General features: G+C 39.3%; 1 protein-coding gene across 1 annotated transcript in view; it reads left to right on the top strand.

Annotated features, from left to right (window-relative positions):
- The window catches only part of LOC139478366 (uncharacterized), a 64,715-nt gene that overhangs the window by 7,359 nt on the left and 35,791 nt on the right, over positions 1-21,565 (top strand). The window contains exons 4-9 of the mRNA XM_071260804.1: positions 276-509; positions 939-1,085; positions 1,815-1,961; positions 2,691-2,837; positions 19,677-19,823; positions 20,595-20,735. Of these exons, the coding sequence (XP_071116905.1) occupies positions 276-509; positions 939-1,085; positions 1,815-1,961; positions 2,691-2,837; positions 19,677-19,823; positions 20,595-20,735 (963 nt within the window). The remainder of the gene's footprint in view (positions 1-275; positions 510-938; positions 1,086-1,814; positions 1,962-2,690; positions 2,838-19,676; positions 19,824-20,594; positions 20,736-21,565) is intronic.

The raw sequence follows: 21,565 nt of genomic DNA, 5'->3' as shown, positions 1-21,565 counted from the left end.
ATAACAACCTGCGAATTCAACTGGTGTTAACGATTCACCGTATCCCGTTGATGAACATACTGTTGTCATGTTCCCATAACGTTAATAACTTTGGTAATGGTTTGGGGCTATTTTCACATCGAGCCATGATAAAGAATACATATTAATGTTACTTCTCAGATATAAACTAAAACGTTCCTGAGGCTAAAGGTAATGTTTTAAAAAAAGACAAAATTACTAAGACTCGAACCTGTTACAAACCAATAATCATAATCCTGATGTTTGACGTGTAACAGATAAAGTTCGTCGGAATGGTATCCAGATCTACATAGCTGATACTGCCACCTCCCCTACTGATGGAACCAACTGCTATACGGTAACAGGGAACAGGAACGGGACAGACATACCTGATGTTTTGACGGCCACATGTTCTGGTGAAGGGCGGTATCTGGTCCTGTACACCACCACTGTCAACAACGATGGATTTTTTAACATTCCCATCATGGATTTCTGTGAAGTAGAGGTTAACGGTGGGGAGTTTCACATTATTCATTAGACAAACAGACATCCGCCAGATCTTCTCTTACCTTATGCAGCTGACAATAAATTAATACTGACCTTAATCGGTATTCTATCCAAGATCTAAACCACATGCACTTATATCTGAATCACACTATTACAAGAATCTTAATATTCTTGATGAAAGGATTGATTCTCTCAAGTTATAATAGTTATATTATATGTTGGTAGTTAAAGCTTTCGCTAGTCATGCCGAAGACCCGAGTTCGATTCCCGACATGGGTACAATGTGTGAATCTCATTTCTGGATTCCCTCTCCGTGATATTGTTGGAATATTGATAAAAGCGGAGTAAAACCATACTCCCTCACTCACTCGCGATTGTATTTAGTTTATGGTTTTCGTTTACTACAGAGGATTTTATCAATTTCATGATTCTAGCTTGTGATGATGGCAGTTATGGCACAAACTGCGCTCAGACTTGCTCAAACAGAAACTGCAAGGGCGACAGCTCTGGCTGTAACCACGTGACTGGGAAGTGTCTTGGGGGCTGTGAGGCTGGATGGGCTGGTACAGACTGTACGCAGGGTAAGAGGATAGTGCACCCAATTTCCGACAAAGTAGTAAAACACGTAATTACGACAGACCGGACAAACTTATTGAACTATCCCAAAGCTCGTGCTGAACAAAACAACAACTAGCAAGCATGAACATGTATTTTAAATAGATAAGCATTTCGCACGTGGCTCTTTTCAAATGGCCTGATATTGTGAAGAATACAGAGGCAATTCGTTGTAAGTGAAAATGTATATGCCCTCACATTATTTACCTGACATAATCAGATGCATAGTATCATAGTTGATATGATTAACAAGGAATACATTTTGCTAAATTCGGAAAGAGACATCAGAAACGTCTTCTTGCCTTATGTAGCTGAAACACCGAGAACATGATAAAAATAATTATAACAGTACTGACCTCAATCGGTTTTCTGTCCAAGATCTAAAACACATGCACTTAGATTTGAAACACACTATCACAAGATTCTTCATATTCTATAAGATGTGGATATACGATGAAAGGATTGATTCTCTCAAGTTAGAAATATGAATAACTCGTCACGCCGAAGACCCGAGTTCAATTCCCGACATGAATACAATGTGTGAATTTCATTTCTGGATTCTCTAGATCTCACCGTGATATTGCTGGAATATTGCTAAAAGCGGGGTAAAACCATACTCCCTCACTCATTCACGATTGTATTTAGTTTATGGTTTTCGTTTACTACAGAGGATTTTATCAATTTCATGATTCTAGCTTGTGATGATGGCAGTTATGGCACAAACTGCGCTCAGACTTGCTCAAACAGAAACTGCAAGGGCGACAGCTCTGGCTGTAACCACGTGACTGGGAAGTGTCTTGGGGGCTGTGAGGCTGGATGGGCTGGTACAGACTGTACGCAGGGTAAGAGGATAGTGCACCCAATTTCCGACAAAGTAGTAAAACACGTAATTACGACAGACCGGACAAACTTATTGAACTATCCCAAAGCTCGTGCTGAACAAAACAACAACTAGCAAGCATGAACATGTATTTTAAATAGATAAGCATTTCGCACGTGGCTCTTTTCAAATGGCCTGATATTGTGAAGAATACAGAGGCAATTCGTTGTAAGTGAAAATGTATATGCCCTCACATTATTTACCTGACATAATCAGATGCATAGTATCATAGTTGATATGATTAACAAGGAATACATTTTGCTAAATTCGGAAAGAGACATCAGAAACGTCTTCTTGCCTTATGTAGCTGAAACACCGAGAACATGATAAAAATAATTATAACAGTACTGACCTCAATCGGTTTTCTGTCCAAGATCTAAAACACATGCACTTAGATTTGAAACACACTATCACAAGATTCTTCATATTCTATAAGATGTGGATATACGATGAAAGGATTGATTCTCTCAAGTTAGAAATATGAATAACTCGTCACGCCGAAGACCCGAGTTCAATTCCCGACATGAATACAATGTGTGAATTTCATTTCTGGATTCTCTAGATCTCACCGTGATATTGCTGGAATATTGCTAAAAGCGGGGTAAAACCATACTCCCTCACTCATTCACGATTGTATTTAATAAAAGGTTTTCGTTTACTACAGAGGATCTTATCAATTTCATGATTCTAGCTTGTAATGATGGCAGTTATGGCACAAACTGCACTCAGACTTGCTCAAACAGAAACTGCAAGGGCGACAGCTCTGGCTGTAACCACGTGACTGGGAAGTGTCCTGGGGGCTGTAAGGCTGGATGGGCTGGCACAGACTGTACGCAGGGTAAGAGGACAGTGCACCCAATTTCCGACAAAGTAGTGAAATACGTAATTACGACAGGCCGAACAGATTTATTTGACCATCCCAAGGCTGATGGTGAACAAAAAATACAACTCTCAAACATAACCATGTCTTTTAAATCAATAAGCATTCCGCATGTGGACTCTTTTTCAAATGGCCTGATGTTGTGAAGAATACAGAGGCATTGTGTTGTAAATGAAAATGTATATGCCCTCACATTATTTACCTGACATAATCGGATGCATATTATCATAGTTGATATGATTAACAAGGAATGCATTTTGCTAAATGAGGAAAGAGACATCAGAAAACGTGTTCTTGCCTTATGTAGCTGAAACACCGAGAACATGATAAAAATGAATATGATAGTACTGACCTAAATTGGTATTCTATCCACGATCTAAAACACATGCAGTTATATTTGAGACACACTGTCAGAGGATTCTTTCATATCAATTTAGAAGATGAATATCTCACGTATTTTCATTACATATTGTAGTAATTAGAGATGAACTTTTCTGTCAAGAAAGTTGTAATGCAAACTGTTTTTATTCAATTCCCATGTCTGTAATCACCACTGTTAGAATCCTACATGAGATGTTGATAGCGATGAGATGATTGACTCTCACAAATTAGAAGTATGATTTAGAATATTTCCGCTAGCTTTTTATATGCCCCTACACGAAAAATTGTACACGAGCGAGTACATGTTTGATAGTATTCATGTCTATGGTTTAAAAGTGTGTGGTCCTGGTACTTTCGGTACTAACTGTAGCAAATACTGCCAAAGTGACCAACTTTATACCACACGTTACTATGTCTGATAAACATTTTAGCTAACAAACAGTACATGTTGAAATCAGTATAAACGATTTGTTCAAAATGACACTGGCAAATACTAAAAACGTCATAATTACACATCGAATGCTACTTACATTGCACACTATTCATATCCATATTTCAGAATGTGTACATTCCTACGGAGTTGGCTGTGCTCACCAGTGTTCCTCCAGAAATTGTAATGGAACCTCTTCCTGTAATCACGTGACCGGGCAGTGTGAAAATGGATGCAGACCCGGATGGAAGAATATTGATTGTACAGTAGGTTAGTTGTCTTATCATTTACTATCATATTACCGCCAGGTACGATTAGCATTTCAGAATTGACCAATAATGATCATACACATTAGAGAAGACATATTCTTTTCTCTGTCCACAGCATGCGTCCAAGGGCTGGAATACAGTGCTGGCTGTGGGCGTAATTGCAGTAGCCGCATGTGTGAGGGAGGGACGGACACTTGTCCCCAGGATACAGGCCTCTGTGAGTCGGGATGTCAGTCAGGGTGGAAGGGAGAAGACTGCTCCACTGGTAAAATACATATGAAAATATCATATTCCACCTATTGCATGAGTAAAACAAGTATTACATCCGTCACTAATGAATATCACTCTTTGTTTTCATGAAAAACATATGGTGTGTGCATGTATGTAATGTAAATTACTGCACACATGAAATGTCTGTAATCCAATCATAATCACTATACACCCATCAACTGAAGTAGGACACCCTAACACGAAGACAATATGTGTATTTGATTCAGTTTGTAGTCGTGGAACATATGGTGCCAACTGCACTGGAAAATGTGGACAGTGTCATGACTCCAAGACCTGTCACCATGTCAACGGTACCTGCCCGAGTGGATGCATTGACGGATGGACTGACCATCACTGTAAACAAGTTAATGTTTTATATATAATATACACGCGATACAGAGTTTCCAAAAATGTAATCTAAACGTATTGTACTATACTGCTAATACCAAAAAACAACATTACGTGCATTTTTTCATGTGCATTTTCCTGTGATGGCTAGAAAGGGAAGTATATATGTATATCTGTAGATATGTATATATGTATATCTGTATAACATACATGGAGCAGCATACGCTAAGATCTTGAAGGCGATCGCGAACTCCTGGTATCACCGATATCTGACAGTGATTCAAACAAACGGTATCATCACTGTTTGATAGCGATTCATAAACATATGCTTATGATAAATATGCAAATTGTTTTGTTTGACAGGCATCACTGTTGTAAAAGAGAGTATGTCTAAACAACGTGTAATATTCCTGGAACATAACAGATTATTAAATACAGTAGTGAAAACATACATGCTAACATTTGGCATAGTGACTTATTTTCATATCATATATTTCTCTGTTCTAGCAATCATCATTTTACTTGTAAATAATGCGAGCGCCATAGCTGGGTCTATTGTTGCTGTCCTCGCTGTAGTGTTCATGCCTTATGTAGCTGACAAACTGAGAACATGTTGAAAATGAATAATTTATTATGATAGCACTGACCTTAATCGGTATTCTGTCCACAAGCTTGATAGAAGGTTGGAATGCATACTGCTTTTATTAAATTCCCATGTCTGTAATCACCACTGTTAGAATGCTACTTGAGATGTGGATAGCCTTGAAAGGCTTGATATTCACAAATTGGAGCATGATTTAGAATATTTTTGTTAGCAGTTACATGTAGCTTTTTATATGGCTCTACATGAAGTTATGTACGCGAGCGAGTACATGATTGATAGTATTTATGTCCATGGTTTAAGTGTGTGGTTCTTGTACTTTCGGTACTATCTGTAGCAACTACTGCCACTGTGACCAAGTATATCAGTCAGTTAATTGTATTGCATCAGTACATAATAGCAGCGCTCGACGATTATCCCATGTTGATTCTGTTGTAGACATTATGTGTAATCCTTAGTCGCAAGAGATTACAGTCCATGGGGTTGTGAGAAAATTTAGTTTATTCAGGAAGGCATGAAGAAGACACTCCTGAAACGATTTAAAATCACAATATATCACGTGTTTCAGAATAAATCTACAATAACACATTAAATGCAAGGTATCGATCTTAATAACTCATTACATTGCTACAGCAGATAGACAAATATATTTCTGCCTCGATATCTAATCAGTACAGATGTACCTTCATATACAAAGACAATATAATTACATATTATTAAACACATAACTGAGGAAATAATTAAATCATTACATAATCATATTATGCATAATGAATGCACAACATGAACATATTACATAGATAAACTATATACAAAACATACCCTGTGTGTGACATCAGAGTGTAACATGCCTTCTGCCAGTCGTCTCATTCGACAGTCACATGACCCTAAATACAGATACAATATTAATTATAATATTGTAAATAACATATATAATTACGGCATATACGTGCATCACTGAAATACAATTTCAGTCATTCATTCATACAACTATCAATAAATACATGCATACATCTAGAGAGGTATGTACAAAGTCTAGAAATACACCAGGTTTACTAACTAATAGCAAATATGCATCAAATACCAAAATACACAAAATACCAAATAACCAATGCATTGAAATATAAAAGGAATTTTTAGATAAGCAATACTCATGAATCAGACTCCAATCTCATCACACTCACCTCATTCACTCAACCTATCGTTTGTTTTTGTTTACAAGTTATTTAAAACCTATTTTATTATTTATGTACTTGATTTAAACTAATGATTGAAATTATAACGTTTAGATTGATACAAAATTATTATGATTACTAACCTTGATAACTTGATGCTTAATCCATTGCTGTGCAGTGCAGGTGGGTGTGTGCAGCATAAGATTAGCAATGGCAGGTGAGAAAGGGATTTGAATTGAAAGGTATACTAATTGGCTAACAACAGGTAACCCTAATGACGAGCAAACAATAGAACGAAACACCCTTGGAAGTAAAATAGACTGGACCATTGACCTTTGATCCAGTAGAAAGTTATCAGTAGCAAATACTGATAAGGACACAACTAATAATAGATAGAACCAGGAAATGACACAACCCTCTGTTGAATCAACAAGCTGAAATAGAAAAGACATGATACTTTATCTACACTAAAAATACTAACATATTTACAAGCTGCAGAATTAACACCTACTACAATTTCATTTGGGAATTGTTGACACAGCAGCACATATGACACAGGACAAGGTTATCTGTACACATTGAATCGTTGTGAAGATTGTGTTGTTTTCAAATATATTTCCGTTGACCTGTGTCCTGCTGGATTTTGCGCAGCCTTCATTTAACCTGACATAACAAGGATCGGTCGTAACACTACATCGTGTGTGAAAATTGAGACTGGTTAATCTCTGGCGAATGGTACTTGTGTTCTTGATCAAGCATAATCATAAGGGGTCAATGAAAAGCTGGTGTCGTATTCAATTCTTACATATGTCATTTTGCAATATTTGCAATAGCCTGTACGTTTTAATTACAGAAACAAAGAACAATAATCCACCTCTCATACACAGCATTAGTCTTGTCATTGGCTTGGTTGTGGGTATCGTCATAACACTGTTGCTGGGAGGTGCTGTACATCTATACCTGCTAAAAAAAGGAAGGTAAGTGTGAAATAAATAAACTGCAAGTAGCTCACAAAGTAATTTTATTGTAATTTATTCTTCTTAACTCCGTGTGCACACATTCAATAAATTCGTCACGTGGATTTTACGTTTATCCCCCCTTACAAATATTGAAGTTAGTTCTTAGATAAATCTTGACTTGGCAAATACTTTAGAAGACCACAGCAAGATATGTTGTTGCAGTTTGGCATGGATCCATGGCAATGTGAAGGATGGCGACAGAAGGGATACAGTTGACCCCAACATGACACTAGGAGACAACTACACATCTATATCAGAACTGCCACGCATTGATGGGCGCAACACTCAGGACAGTGACTATGCTGGACTGGACGAAGACACAAGAACTGACAACAAACACTATGACGCCATCCAGAATAAATTATATGTAAACACATAAAACAACCAGCCTAAAAACATACTAAATAGAGTTGCATAAATATAAAACGTCAACGCCAGAGAATAACCAGTCTTGATTATCCGCCGAAACTTTCCTGTAGGCGCAAAAGTAAGAACAAGCTGCGAAAGTGATATGAATGGATTACAGGAAATCAGTGATGACACTATGTTATGCATAAATCATACAGTGATTCTCAGTGTGCATTCAACCACGAATCTTCAAAAACATTTAAATTTCAGAAATCAGCAAACGGGAAAAAGGTCTGAACCATAGCTGCTCAGTACGACAGAAACATACATGCGCATTTGATAATTATTTATTCAACTAACTGTAAAAGTGATGCGAATATATATGTATTCACATACTGTACTCCTTAGAATCATCCAGACCAAAACAATGAAATAGTTCATCTGCTTACATGTAGTCAAGAACCACAATCATGCACTCAACCTCACGTATATATAATAACACTAATACTATATCACCAATTACTTTTGAGCCACTATATGTTTGCTGGCAGAAGGTGTTCCGACACTGGGTCTGTGAATAACCTCTGGCAACTTGGAAGAAATACATATTGTACTCGTGAGATGCATGGACTTATGGTGCACTGTTCAAAGTAACGCAGGTTTCCTAAAAGCGGTATTGCCAAGCTCAACGTAAAGTCTCGGATCAAAAAAGGCTGTGGTTATTTAAGGATATATATTATTTTTAATGTTTACATGTCACACTTAATGTTATCCATACGGAGCATTTTGATCACTGTTTTGTTTGTTTGTTTGTTTGTTGTTTAACGCCACACTCAGCAATAGTCCAGCTATACGACGGCGGACTGTAAATTATCGAATCTGGACCAGACAAGTCAGCGATTGACATCATGAGCATCGATCTACAAAATTAAGATACGATGACACGCATCAACCAGGTCAGTGAGCCTGACCAACAGATCCCTTTGGAGTGTTTGTAATTATCATTGTCTGTCAAAGGAGATATACAATTAATAAGAATTCAAACATATTAATAGATACATGTCATCAACAACTTGCGAAAATATGTGCTTTTTATAGCTTTATGTAAAGAAATCAGTTCTTATTTCATTTCTCTCATTGCACAATAAATGTGATGTTTCCCACATGTCGTTCACGCCTTTTCCTTTCCGCCAGGAATACCCTGCATCTCACATAAAAGAGACAAAGCATACAGAAACTCTCTGTCAGATGACCTTCAGTTTTGACATTCTTGCTAAACATTTATTGGCCAGCTTTCCATCTTCAATTAACCGACATGGCTTAACAAATATAGCGATTGAAAAAAAATCATATTCACATTTAAATAATACAGAAAGATCTCTTGATAATGACACCATTAATGTGTGACATAGGCGACTTACACTGTTCCGACTATGGCATCGGGGATAGAAGTTCAAAAATTTTATTATTCCAGTATTGTACCATGGCAGGTATCACTCAGTAACTATCAGACTCGTGAAGATCCGGGTTAGAATAGGGCTTCAACCCAGGCTTGCCGCAAAAGGCCACGATGCTTGTCATAAGAGGCGACTAACGGTATCGGGTGATCAGGCTCAATGACTTGGTTGATACATGTCATCGTATCCCAATTGTGATGATCGATGCTCATGTTGTCAACCACTGGATTGTCTGGTCCATACTCGATTATTTACAGACCGCCGTCAATATAGCTGGAATATTGCTGAGTGCGGCGTTAAACAACACACAAACAAACAGTAACTATCAATCACTGCATGCATAGCGTTCCTTCTGTATACCACGGCTTTCCCACGCTGGATTATCGCTTCCCTTACAATATCACTGCATTCCCAAGCAATAATCTGCGCGTTCCCAAACAGTGGTTTCGCTTTCCCTTGCTGTGCATACTCTCACGCTTCATGTGTATTCATGTTATCTATGACTGCACAGGAAGGACAGTAAGTGTTTAGTTTGGGATATGATATTGAGGAAAACGTTTGTGCCATGAAAGTCAAGTCAAAAGAAGTTTATTGTACATAAATCCCCCAACCCATATACATATAAAATCATGAATGGTACACAAGGTAGGATATACACTATATATCATAGTTTAGTTTCGTTCTTTGTAGTTAGAATCAACACAAATCGTATAATTGTGACATTGATATTAAATATTCGTATTAACTTTTTCTGGTATCTGTTTCTCGGCTGGTTCTTCAGAAGTTTAACTTAAGTTTTATGTATATTGATGTTCTGATTTTTGTTCAATTACAATCAAATTGCCAATTCCCTTAACCAGAAATAAATTAGACCAGAGAGACCACTCCATCTGTTTCATAATTTGATCATATCAAGACGTATGACAAGAGGGATGACTTCAAATTTCCAAAAGTCAACTTTCCCTTCATGTTGAGTGATATTCCAGCAGCTTCAGGATTTGGTGTTTACATTTTACAACTTTTGAGATACAATCGAGCATGCTCTTTCTCCCAAGGGGCCACTGTTTTGTCTTTTTGCATAGATCTAAATATGAAACTGACGAAGCGGTCTCACTGGTTTCCTTTCTTTTCAGGTCCAGGTGGGTAAATCAATGGAAGGAGGTAGTCTATTTGATTGTTATTGAACAATATCAGATCATCGATATACATGAAGATTAAGTTAATCTTCTTGGCGACAAAGATTGCGTCCAATGCCATCGTTGGTGAAGAGACGGCTCGACTTATTGACCGAACGCGAACGTACTGACGTTTTCTGGGTGAAGGACGTCAAAAGTATTGCTTTAAATGACAATGATATGCCGCAGATGAAAGAAAACTCCGTCAATATACATTGCGGCAGACAGCCTGGAGAATCGGGGTATACAGAGGTCAGTTGAAATTAAATGAGATGTATAACATTATTTTGACCAATAAATGTTGTGGAATAAATTAATACATCAGGTCTACTTGCAATACATGCAGTCTGCTCCATCTACAATGTGAGTGCATCAAAGTTCACAACGTTTTACTTTTTTAGGTTCATGTAATCGACGGCAAAATGAGGTTGATTTCGACACAATCGCATTAAGTGACATGGCTAGAATGTTTCGCAAGTATTACATTATTATCCTGAACAAGGAAATGTAACATCTCCTCGTACGCTGAACTCACTAAGAGCTGCTATACACCGAAAACTGAAGCCACTATATATACTATGAACTACTATCAACTACAATGTAATCACAAAATCTGCTCCTGAAAACTGCGTAAACCAATAGTGACAACAAAAATATGATTTCAGCTTTCCTAAAGTCAATATTCCCTTTGTGTCGAGCAATGTCCCTACAGCTCCAGTCTTTGGTGTCTACATTTCCCAACTTTGGAGGAACGTTTAAGCAGGTTCTTATTTTGAAGGTTTGATCATGAAAGAGTTTTTGATCCAGGTTACAATAGTAAAGGATTCAGCATTAGAGATGTCGAGGACGTTTCCAAATTAGACGCATCTGTGACAGAAGTGATCTCCGATGCAATGTCCTATATGCTCAGTTATCCCGTGATATGCCAAGGAGAGGCACGGGCCACCGAGCCGTGGATGCCCGTGCCTATAATAAAAACAGAAGATGAGATTGGGTTAAATGGCCGAGGGTGTGCAGGTACTAGTGGGCTACTTAGCTGCTAATTGTGTATACCAAAATGCTACCGTTGCCATGGCCACGCGCGTGGCCAACGGCGATTGCAGCTAGCGCTGCTGGCCTGAGACTGCTACCGCTGTCCGGCCCCCACGGTAGCATATTTAAACGCTACCATTGCTTGGCAACTCCCACGCTGCCAAAAGCAGCTCCACGCTGCTGGCCTAAGTCAGACTACCGCTGCCCGGCCCCAGGTAGCCGGCCAAAGCAGATCCCACTGCCTGGCCCCATGAGCAAAACCATTATGCGGCTCCCGCCGCGGACCCAACTGTCAGCTACCGCTTGACAAGACGACTTCCGCCGCCGGGCCCATATACGTGGCAATTGTTTGCCCCAACGTATGTTATTTTACGATTCCCCGGCTGAAAAGTCGGGAAAGACAAGGTTCCCACTGAGAAGCAGGTAACCCCGGAAAGGTTCCCGCTGAAAAGCAGGTAGCCTTAAGCACGAGTATGAATTTGGAAGCAAGTTAATTTGTTACTAGCAGTGTAGCCCACAAGAACCCCACCACAAAGCACCAGAGTGCTACCCCACACCCACGGCCACGCGATACGCGGAGATAGCATTGTTGCCGGCTTGCCTATGTACTGAAAGGAAACATTAACCTGTGGAGATAATATCCTTACTGGCGCAAAACAAGCACCAGGGCATGCAACAAATTGTCCGTAAACACACACAGACCTGTGTCACTGAGGTGGACGCCCTCCCAGGCGTACCATGTCTTGTCTGATGCCAGGATCTGGGGATGTGGCACCATTGTACCGCCGAGCTCTTTGACTCGGTTGGCCAGTCGGCGGTTGATATTCTTCCGCATCCCCTCGATCTTTAGTGGGTCCCTGGCATCGTGCCAGTAGCGCCTGGGCAGCAATGATGATACCATGATCTTGGTGTCAGGAAGTTGGAGTTGTATCCGAAGGATTGATGCCACCATGTCAAGGTAGAGTTGGCTGCCCTTGACCGAGCACAGGTCGTTGGAGCCCAGGTGAATGATGAGCGCTCTGGGGCTGCGCCGTGTCGCCTTGACCTGTGCATCTAGAATGGTGTCCAGCTCCTTCCACCTCATCCCCCCTCGTGCCAGCCATAGCATCCTCGGTTGGTTCGGACTGGTGCCCTTAAGGAGCAAGTACTGCCGTGCCCTGGCCATGTAGCTGGATCCCACCATCCAAACTGTAAACAATAAGAAGTGTAGTAAGTACCATGAAAGGCTATTGGAATTAATTGTGCAACATTGAATTTGTTGGTAAGCGTATGTAAGCATTGTAGCAATCTGATTTCCACCTGCCGTATTGTTGTATGAGGTGTTCGGGCACCCCGTTCATGGCTGCTGATGTGGCTTTAGCTTTTAGCAATATTCCAGCAATATCATTGCAGGCAACACCATTCTCATTGTACCCATGTGGAGAATCAAACCAGGGTCTGCAGCGTAGCGAGTACACACTTTGAGCTACGCTGTCGTCACCACAAGATATAGCAATAGCTGGAAGTGTATTGTGTATGGGGTCCGTGCCTTGTATAAGGACTAGGCTACACATAGTCGTTGTGAATAATCCGTGCACTCAGTAAAAACCTGCGTTCTACGTCAGAACTTGAATGTAGACAGTAAGACTTCCTTGTGTAGATGTCCTCTCGTCAACATGGAGGGGTACAGACTAGGTGTCCTGCTGTGGAACTGTGTCTGTGTGCTGGATGGTGTGGCAGGTAGGTGCTGAACAATGTACAGGGAATGGTTGTCGAAAATGAAAAGTGTGTCCTTGATAGCGCCACGAATGCTATCACTGACATGGTATAGCTATGGCGTCAAACACCTAATGTTTTATGCAAATTGTATTCGTGGTGGGTGCTACCCGTAGAGCATGACATGCCTACTATTAAAGCGAGCACCTTGTATCATCACTTACTGTCAGTGCCCAATCCATTGATTGTTAGTGGAATCCGTTTGGGCAGATAATTGAGACTGGTTATTCTCTGGCGTTGCCTTTGTATGTTTACTGTCTGTTCAATGGTTTATGCTCAGGGGATATTTTCCTTTCCAAATGTTAGTTGCAAAATGTATTATCATATACAGGAAGTACAGGGGTACGTTATATATTTTACATTTCACATTTTCATTGTTACTGCTACACTGCGTGATTCTAAACATAATGTTTATTTTTAAGAACATTGATGTTCTATATCAATACTTGACAATACATTTTGAGAAAATATTGTGTATTGATTGTAAACCATGATATGTAGTCACATGTCCAAGTGATTATTAGCTCGTTAAGTACCATGTATAATATTTTTCCATTTTACACTAAATGATCCTCATTTTAGTCAACATATGTATGCAGATATTTAGCAGTCACAGCTTGTTATGTTCTGCTAACATTACCCGCATCAACGACGTGATAAAGCAAAGTATGGAAAGTTCCATGACAACATTACACTTCTGTCATGTTATTGACTCACAGTCAAACATGCTGTTAACTAGCTTAGGCTGGTTTACTGTCAACAACTTCCTGGTGTAGGTGATTAAAATTCATGGACGTTATAGCCAGGCCAAGTAGAATATATTCAAGAGAAATATGACTCGGTTTTGTTTGTTGATTAATGTCACCGGCTTCTCCTTCAATCCACCGATTATCATTTTTTTGCCTTTCTTGAAATGCCGCAATGTATGTATGGTAGAATTCATATTCGGTATGCTTTGTCCATTCAGCATTTAACTTTCCCAGTATGGTTAGATTTTACTCTGTCTGAATGCGAGCAGCAAAACGATCACAATCAAATGAAAATAATCGTCTGTAAACACAATGTTTGCAACTTGGTCGAAATGTTGGATTAAATACGCGGCTGTTTGAAATAAGTTATACAGACGATTATTTACATTTAATTGTGATCATTTTCAGATATTATACTACTGTGTCTGTTTCAGTGAGTGGCATGGATGCCTATTGAGGGTGAGATGATATGAAAGTTTAAAGTATGAGACATCGGGACGATCATGATGGAGTGAATACCGATGAGTGGGCGAATGTTGTTTAGCGACGCTGTCAGTAATATTAAAGCTATGACGCGACTATTTGTTAGGAATAAATTGCACTATATCAGGGGTCTTCAGCCTATCAAGGGAATGTCTGAACCACTCGTCAAGCCAAGGCGTTGTGCATTATTGTCAAATGAGTACACACTTATACACTTATAGAGGCACGTCACTAACCTTACTGTATTACATTGTTTACATTATTTACTCTACGAATGACCAAGTGGGAAAGTTGTTTCACAACGACATTATCTATTAATACATAACTAACAGGGATATCATCCATGATTTCACCACAAGACAACCGAAGTTGGATTCACCAACTGTAACCATGTGGGCATAGAACCCGGGTCTTCGGGATACTCATCCAGTTCTTGCACCCTGCGAGGTATATGTTGGGTATTGTAACGTGAGTGTATCTGTATTTGGCATCCTTCCTATTGTAACATAAGTGTACGTGTTAGGTATTTGTTATCACCACTATTATAACGTGTTAGGTATTTGGTAACACTACTCTTGTAACGTGAGTGTACGTGTTAGGTATTTGGCATCATTACTCTTGTAACGTGAGGGTACGTGTGAGGTATTTGGTATCACTACTCTTGTAACGTGAGGGTATGTGTTTGGTATTTGGCATCACTACCCTTGTAACGCGAGGGTACTTCTTGGGTATTTGGCATCACCACTCTTGTAACGTGAGGGTACGTGTTAGGTATTTGGCATCACTACTCTTGTAACGTGAGGTTACGTGTTCGGTATTTGGTATCACTACTCTTGTAACGTGAGGGTATGTGTTTGGTATTTGGCATCACTACCCTTGTAACGCGAGGGTACTTGTTGGGTATTTGGCATCACCACTCTTGTAACGTGAGGGTACGTGTTAGGTATTTGGCATCACTACTCTTGTAACGTGAGGGTACGTGTTAGGTATTTGGCATCACTACTCTTGTAACCTGAGGGTACGTGTTTGGTATTTGGTATCACTACTCATGTAACGTGAGGATACGCGTTTGGTATTTGGCACCACTACTCTTGTAACGTGAGGGTACGTGTTTGGTTTGGTATCAACGCTATTGTAACGTGAGGATACGTGTTGGGTATTTGGCAGCACCCCTATTGTAATGTGAGGGTGAGTGTTGGGTATACGTATTTCGTATCACTACTATTGTAACGTAAGAATACGTGTTGGGTACCTGGTATGTTCTTATGGGTTTATACATCACTACATAAGTTGTAGATTTACCTGTGGGTACTAATTGTGCCCCTCACCCAACTGATCTATTTCTCTCAGCATACAAGTCAGGTTCTTTTATTACTGTCCAGTTTCAGATATTTCACTACATGCATTTCAATTACATATTGATTTCATGACCATATGATTTTATAATCTATGTTTATGGTAGGCATAGTCACCCGTGGAGTGTCACTGTCTATACTCCATGTAGATCATGTATAGAAACGTTCTGTTACAGGCAGGTCAATACGGCTCCAGATGCAGCTACAAGTGTCACTGTCCCCAGGCCAAGTGTGACCCTACTTCCGGTTGTCAACCTCCACATTGTTCCAATGGATGGTCCGGTCCGACTTGCCAGAAAGGTACGCATGATAATTTGATTCCTTTATTGAATTTATGACAATTTATGTTTGCTAGCACCATACATGTTACAATTATGCGCCTACTTCAAGTTGTCAGCCTCTACACAGTTAGCAGGGATGACTAGGGCTAACGTGTCAAATAGGTAGTTTATCGCAGTAGTGGCATGTTCATTCGAAGTAATAAATCCAGTTTATATAAACTGGTCAGTTAACATGACAAGACCGATCTTTTGTAAAAATGAAAAACTAATGGTTCTGAGACCGATATGTTTTAAGACAAAAACGTATAAACGTGTAAAACGTATAATCAACGATATCTTTCTGTTTGATGATAAACAATTTCTAGAAGTGAATTTCGTAAATATCACGTACTGTCGTGTGCTGTGTTGCGATTTGAAAATAATTCTTCTTAATATCACAGAAAATATTGCCCTCAAGAAAACAACAACTCCATCTGATGGATACACTATCCCTTCATCAAATGCCGTCAACGGGGACAGGAGAAGGGACAATGAAAACAAATGCATTCTGTCAGCTCATAAGGATCCCAATATAACATTTGCCTGGTCGAGGGTGGATCTGGGACAGATTACACTGATAAATGACATCATCATCTACTTCAGAACTAACCGTGAGTAACATGAATTAATCCTTTGCGTGTCATTTTTAAGATTGAATTTTCCTATATGGAACATCATGTTCATCGTCATTTAATGTCCATCCGTCGACGATTTTATGCCAGGTTTCCAAACCTTTCTGCAGAACAATACTTAGGAAGTGTTACATTAGTAAGGCAGGACATAGCTCTTTTCGCGAACACCTGGTTTAATCACTGATTTTCAGTGATCCATTTATATAATTTTCACAGCTACTTTGTCTTTTATGCCCAACGGAAATTGTTTCGAAGTATGATCGAGACTGGTTATTATCTTGCATTGATATTTTATATTACAACCATGCCACAAGCTCCCATTCAGCATTTATTTGATGCCCCGTCGCTGCAAACATGTGTCAGATCAAAAGGTGTATACATATTGTACCTGTCTCCATCGTCACTCCTGAATGCCAAAATATTGCTCTGATTATGTTTAATGTTGACATTCACATTCAAATTCCGTTTTAGTACAACTATGGACACTTGATATTTTGTAATAACCCTCAAAGTGGATCGTTACATGGGTGGCAGAGCATTGCGCGGACCAAATGATTGTTGACAAGCTGTCGTGACATTAGATCTAGATACGCCGTCGACGGCAATCTTTGACCTGAAACGGACGTGCACGCGTGCGTAAGGACACCATAAAAAAAAAATGTTTCTGAATTAAATCATAACTGTAAAGAAAACTTATTTTAATCCATCAAGTAAGAACATGAGGTTGAAATTGTAGTGAAGCCTATTTGATGCGTGAGGGAGGTATGACCTCACATTCGAATGCGTTATGATAACAAACAAACAGTTTCCAATCATATTGTTGCAACAACGCCAATGTCACCCATTCTTGCTCAGATGATGGTAAGTATAAGAAACTTATAATACTTATCACACACATAATGTTTTAACTCGCTGAGAGTGATATTCTTTGAAAATTTGATTTTCTTTCAATTAGACCTAACAGAAATGATTAATGATTTAATACAAATAACAACCTGCGAATTCAACTGGTGTTAACGATTCACCGTATCCCGCTGTGAAACAAGAACATTGCATATACTGTTGTTATGTTCCAATATCTTTAATAACTTTGGTAATAGTTTGTCGCTATTTTCACCTCGAGCCATGATAACGAATATATATTAATGTTACTTCTCAGATATAAACTAAGACGTTCCTAAGGCTAAAGGTAATGTTTTCGAAAGAAGACAGCATAACTAAGATTCGAACCTGTTACAATACAATAATCATAATCCTGATGTTTGGCGTGTAACAGAAAAAGTTGATCGGAATGGTATCCAGATCTACATAGCTCCCTACTGATGAAACCAACTGCTACACCGTAACAGGGAACAAAGACGGGACAGACATACCTGGTGTTTTGACGGCCACATGTTCTGGTGAAGGGCGCTATCTGGTCCTGTACACCACCACTGCCAACAACGATGGTGATTTTAAAATTCCCATCATGGATTTCTGTGAAGTTGAGGTTAACGGTGGGGAGTTTTACATTTTTCTCTGGTATGCATTATACAAACGACAAACAGATATCCGCCAGATCTTCTCTTACCTCATACAGCTGACAAAAAAATAAGACTATGATAAAAATGAATATAATAGTACTGACCTTAATCGGTATTCTGTCAACGATCTAAAACACATGCACTTATATCTGAAACACACTATCACAAGATTCTTTTATAGGAAGTTAGATGATGAATGTATCTCGCTCTTAAATAATACATTGTAGTAACTATAGATGAACATCAAAAAGCTCATGGTGAACAAAACAACAACTAGCAAACATGAACATGTCTTTTAAATAAATAAGCATTTCGCACGTAGCTCTTTTCAAATGGCCTGATATTGTGAAAAAGACAGAGGCATTGCATTGTAAGAGAAAATGGATATGCCCTCACATTATTTACCTGATATAATCAGATGCATACTATCATAGTTGATATGATTAAAAAGGAATGCATTTTGCTAAATTCGGAAAGATACATCAGAAAACGTGTTCTTGCCTTATGTAGCTGAACAACTCAGAACATGATAAAAATGAATATGATAGTACTGACCTTAATCGGTATTCTAAAACGATCTGAAACAAATGCACTTATATCTGAAACACACTATCACAAGATTCTTTTATAGGAATTGAGAAGATGAATGTGTCTCGCTTTTAAATAATACATTGTAGTAACAATAGATGGACACTTTTGTCAAATAGGTTGGAATGCATACTGCTTTTATAAAAAAATTCCCATGTCTTTATTTACCACTGTCAGAATGCTACTTTAGATGTGTTTATGCGATTAAAGAATTGAGTTTCTCAAATCAGAAATATGAATATGTTCGTACAAGGCTTCTTTTATGCACATACATGATGGTATGTGCGTTTTCGAGTACATGTTTGATAGTATTCATGTCTATGGTTTAAGTGTGTGTTCCTGGTACTTTCGGTACTAACTGTAGCAACTACTAGTACTGCCACTGTGAAGGGAAGCTGTGCAACTCCGTGAACGGCGTCTGTCCGAGTGGAGTCTGTCATCCTGGATGGAAAATGGACAAGTGTGACACGGGTTTGTTGCTGAAAAACAGATGTCAATTAATGAGTGAGTTATGATTTTACATCGCATCGGCAATATTGCAGCCATATCGCGTCAATTAACTATGGCTACTTTAGTCATTCCTTTCAAACGGTATATCTGTTATGAAAAATAGTTATAAAATTTCATCTGATAAAAGGTCATTGTACTATTGTATTTAGAGGGGCGGTCGGTTAGCGTAGTGGTTAAAGAGTTCGCTCGTCACGCCGAAGACCCGAGTTCGATTCCCGACATGGGTACAATGTGTGAATCTCATTTCTGGATTTCGTGATATTGCTGAAATATTACAAGAAGCGGCGTAAAAAATATACTCCCTCACTCGCTCACGAATGTATTTAGTTTATAGGTTTCGTTTACTACAGAGGAACGTATCAATTTCATGATTCTAGCTTGTGATGATGGCAGTTATGGCGCCAACTGCACTCAGATTTGCTCAAACAGAAACAGCAAGGGCGACAGCTCTAGTTGTAACCACGGGACTGGGAAGTGTCTTGGGGGTTGTAAGGCTGGATGGGCTGGAACAGACTGTACGCAGGGTAAGAGGACAGTGCACCCAATTTCCGACAAAGTAGTAAGACACGTAATTACGACTGCCCGAACAATCTTTTTGAACTTGAACTATCCCAAAGGGTGATTGTGAACAAAACAACAACTATCAAACATGAACATGTCCTTTAAATAAATTTCGCATGTGGCTCTTTTCAAATGGTCTGATATTGTTAGTGAGTGAGTGAATGAGTGGGTTAGGTTTAACGTCGCTTTTAACAGTATTCCAGTTATATCGCAGCATGTCAGCTTAATGTGGGAGGAAAGCCCCAACTGATGCAGGTCTCAGACGTTTACCACTTAGGTGAAACCCACGAGCACGGGTATGGTGCTGACAAACATAGAAACATAATTGGGGCGAACCGGGATTCAAACCAACAATCATAGGTTTCTGGCGTGCCCAAGGGACGCAACTCTGCACAGCGAATCGCGGCGCCTTAGACGACTGGGCCACCCGTGCCCCCTCTGATATTGTGAAGAATACACAGGCATTGCGTTGTAAGTGAAAATGAATATGCTCTTATATTATTTACCTGACATAATCGGATGCATAGTATCATAGTTGATATGATTAACAAGACATGCATTTTGCTAAATACCACACGTTACTATGTCTGATAAACATTTAACCTAAAAAACAATAGATGTTGAAACCAGTATAAACGATTTGTTCCACATGACACAGGCAAATATTCAACAAATAGTCATAATTGTACATAGCATGCTACTTACATTACATAGTATTCATATCCTTATTTCAGAATGTGTACATTCCTACGGAGTAGGCTGTGCTCACCAGTGTTCCTCCAGAAATTGTAATGGAACCTCTTCCTGTAATCACGTGACCGGGCAGTGTGAAAATGGCTGCAGACCCGGATGGAAGGATAGTGATTGTACAGTAGGTTAGTTGTCTCATCATTTACTATCATATTACCGCGGGCCACCAGGTACTATTCGCATTCCAGCATTGACCAACAGTGATCCTACACATTGGAGAAGACATATGCTGTTCTCTGTCCACAGCATGCGTCCAAGGGCTGGAATATAGTGCTGGCTGTAGGGGTAATTGCAGTGCCTGCATGTGTGAGGGAGGGACGGGCATCTGTCCCCGGGATACAGGCCGGTGTGAGTCGGGCTGTCAGTCAGGGTGGAAGGGAGAAGACTGCAACACTGGTAAAATACATTTGAAAATATCATATTCCACCTGTTACATGTGTAAAACAAGTATTACATCCCTAACTAATGAATCTCACTGTTTGTTTTCAAGAAAAACATATGGGGTGTGCATCTATGGAATGTAAATTACTGTGGCAGCCATGAAATGTCTGTAATCCAATCATAACAAGACATGTCACCATGTCAACGGTACCCGCCTGAGTGGTTGCATTGATGGAGAGACTGACCACAACTGTAAACTACTGTAAATTATGTATAATTTATAACATACACACGATACAGATCTAAACGTAATTAACGATACTGTTTATAACAAAAAAACATCACATGTAATATTCCATGTGCATTTTCCTGTGATGCCAAAAAAGGGATATATATGTATATGTGTATATCTGTATACCATTGTATGATGCCAGTACTTAATGTGTGCGAACGGAAAATAGTAACTGTTACCTGTGCTTCCTTCCTGTGCCGATTTCCTTCAGCCGAGAGATTTACCCACCTAAACTAGAAATAGAACAGCTCAGTGAGACGGCCTCTTCTGGGTTTTTTTATT

This window comes from Haliotis cracherodii, unplaced genomic scaffold (assembly GCF_022045235.1).
Source record: "Haliotis cracherodii isolate W230 unplaced genomic scaffold, xgHalCrac1.p SCAF_4, whole genome shotgun sequence".
Classification (NCBI taxonomy): Eukaryota; Metazoa; Mollusca; class Gastropoda; order Lepetellida; family Haliotidae; genus Haliotis; species Haliotis cracherodii.
Note: the sequence above shows the minus strand (reverse complement) of the source record. Positions and strands in the feature narration are given on the sequence as shown.